Below are 3,091 nucleotides of genomic sequence, written 5' to 3' on the forward strand. Positions count from 1 at the left end.
CCGGTGTGGGGTGGTTGTGACTGACGCTGGTAGGAGGGGAAAACCCTAGCAGAGCGTCTCGCTCTACCCTTTCTCTCAAATTCTCGGTTTCTCATTTTCTCTCTCTTGTCACGTGCATATTACGTTTTTAAGGGTAAAGGGTATCTGTTTGGGTGGGTTTTACGTTTTTAACCCCAAGTCTAATAACCCATAAAGATTTGCATCATGTTACAATTTTCTTGCCATCGAGTTTCATTTTTCTCTAGTCTACAAAGACAAAATGTAAGACTAGTAGGAGTTGATCACGAAAGAAAGAACTAGTTGAGCCTTTATCACTAACTCAAACCAATTTATTGATAAATATGAATTCACGTGAAGATATGAGTTGTAGTGATTCTCTTGGATCGCCCAAATCCCACTATGAAGAAAAAGTTTAATCTATATTGGATCTCGCTAAATGTATAACACATTAGGAATACTCATTCAATCTTATATACTATTTTATACTAATATTTTCTTACTTTCTTATTGATTTGAGTGTCATATAGTCTTTTACAAGGAAAGTTCTCTCTAATTAAACTATTAGTCAAATATATCTTCACTCATATAAGTAGGTTCAAACATTTTAAATATGTTATTTCAAACTTTTTAAGTTTGTTTTACATCTTATATCTTTATACATTTCTAAATAAAAATGACAACAAATTTAAGTATTTTATGACTATAACATATTTAAATTTTTGGGTGATTTTTTTGTAAAATTTTATTTGTTTAATCACCGAACCTATTTGAAATACAACAAAATTTTCAAAACAAAAACAATATTTCAAATTATTCAAAAGTACGTAATAAAAAGATCTCTTTTAATAAAAACTACATTATTAAAGCAGAATATTTATTTATTTTCTTTTGTATAGAAAGCAACTAAAAGAGCCAATACCTAAAGAACACAACAGAAGAATGACTTTATTAAAGAATGTTCTAATCTTTCCACATTTTAGATGCTAAAATTGAAACCCTAATTAATTATTTGAACGAATATTGCACAGATAACCTGTTGGGATAGGTAATCTAGCAATTGCTTTGCTTGATGAGTTAACCCTATCAAGCTTAGCCTGCACTCAAAGAACAAAAAAGGGACATCAAACTTAATATCCAAAACCCTTTTACTCCCAAATCTCAATTCCAATTTCTCTTCCCCAAACATGTCTCTTCAAGATCAGCCACAGCAACCAGTCCAAGTTTACCCAACAAATCAGCCACCTTCATCTCACCACTCAAATGGGTCTTTTGGAGCAGTTTTCATTGTCCTTGCCATAATACTAGTGATTTCTGTGGTTGCTTGCGTTCTTGGTCGCCTTTGCAACAAGCGCTACAATAGCCACAGTAGCAGCAGCAGCCAGAGAGCCCCTAAACAGCACAGGCCACAGGTCCATGATTTGCGTCCACGAGATGAAGGTGATATTGAATTTGGGGTGGACAAAAGAATGCCACCACCAATTATAAGGACCAAAGTGCAAGGGCAAGGTCATGGTCATGGTCATGGTCATGGTCATCATGGTCATCATGGTCATGGAGCAAGCACAGGACCCCATCGGCATGTTAATGATAACATGAAAGAATTTGAAATGAGAGCTGGTAATGGAGAAGAGCTTAGAGCAGGTGCATGATGGAACTCCAACACACCCTCTTACCCCCTTATTTCTGTTTAATCTTCTGTGCTATTCTGTCTTAGATTTCCAATTATGATGTTACGCTAAATGTTAATTATGTTCTCTACTTTTTTTTTTTTACCTCTCAAATATTTTTTAGTTAAGTGTGTAATATTATATCATTTTTTAATATGATTTCATCTAGAATATAACATTATTTTTGTTAAGGTGTTGGTTAAAAATAAAATCAATTTCTTGAAATAAGAAAACCTTTCTTCCCTTTAAACTTTTGTCTGTTAAAGAAGCTATTTATTATAAAATTAGAAGTTTTTAGTTAAAGTTTTTAGTCCACCTAAATTACTTTTTGCTTGTTTTCATCCATCATCTTCTGTTTATAATTGATCTTTTAGTTTATTAGTTTACTAAATCACTATATCCAATAAGTTGGTTATGTTTTTTAAGTCTTTAATTGGTTGGAATCCTCTCCATTTAATTTAAAAGTGGATAACATTCAGTTGTATATGTATGAACCAACCCGTGGGATTTAAAAGTATTATAATATATTCATTATATTAATTTAAATTTTAAAAATATGACTATAATTTAATATAAATATTTTATTTTATAAAAATAAAATCATAATATTTAATTATTTTAAAATTTGAAAAATAAAACTCTATTTAAGTCGTTTGTATATTTTTAATGAAATATATTTTACATAATTCTTTTAAACGGTATTTTATAATTGAATTAACTAAAATAAAGAATTAAAAATTTAGATTTAAATAAGCTAATGTTTATCAATTTGAAATATTTTAAGAATAGTTAACTAAATATTTCATTTAAATAAATAAGTTTTATAAGTTTAAATAAAATTTAATAACGTTAAAAGATAATCATATATATATATATATATATATATATATATATATATATTATATCGTAAAATATATTATTTAATAGATTAAATTTAAATTTAATTTTTAATTTCATAAAATTTATTTTTCAATTTTATAATAACATTATTAGAGATAGATATGAATGTTATTCTTATTTATTATGAATAATTTGTAATTATTCATTATATTTATTTATATTATTATTTATATTTATATATTTTTTATCATTTTTTATTTTTTACATTCATATATATATATATATATATATATATATATTAATATAATATAAATTGAAGTTAAATATCTGCATAAAAGTTATACATTTTAACTGAAAAAACATAAATATTTCATTATCATTATTTTTATACCTAAAAATTCTCTAAATTTAACTTAACATTTAAAGTAATTTTATAAATAAATGAATATTAATAGTGTAAATAACAATTTTAAAATAACATAATCCACTTATAATAAAATATATTAATTAAGAATGTGTATTAAAAACTTCATTTTAATAAAGTATTGATACTCGTTCGTAACAAAATCTTAGATACAATAAAC

The 3,091-nt window shown here is 26.3% G+C and overlaps 1 protein-coding gene across 1 annotated transcript; it reads left to right on the top strand.

The window, feature by feature from the left end:
* The first annotated feature begins 1,032 nt into the window (after positions 1 to 1,032).
* On the top strand, positions 1,033 to 1,749 carry LOC108340654 (uncharacterized). Its single transcript, XM_017578168.2, has one exon. The coding sequence runs from the start codon at positions 1,185 to 1,187 to the stop codon at positions 1,647 to 1,649; it is 465 nt and encodes a 154-aa protein (XP_017433657.1). The 5' UTR covers positions 1,033 to 1,184; the 3' UTR covers positions 1,650 to 1,749.
* The last annotated feature ends 1,342 nt before the right edge of the window (positions 1,750 to 3,091 follow it).

Source organism: Vigna angularis, chromosome 1 (assembly GCF_016808095.1).
Source record: "Vigna angularis cultivar LongXiaoDou No.4 chromosome 1, ASM1680809v1, whole genome shotgun sequence".
NCBI classification, from domain to species: domain Eukaryota; kingdom Viridiplantae; phylum Streptophyta; class Magnoliopsida; order Fabales; family Fabaceae; genus Vigna; species Vigna angularis.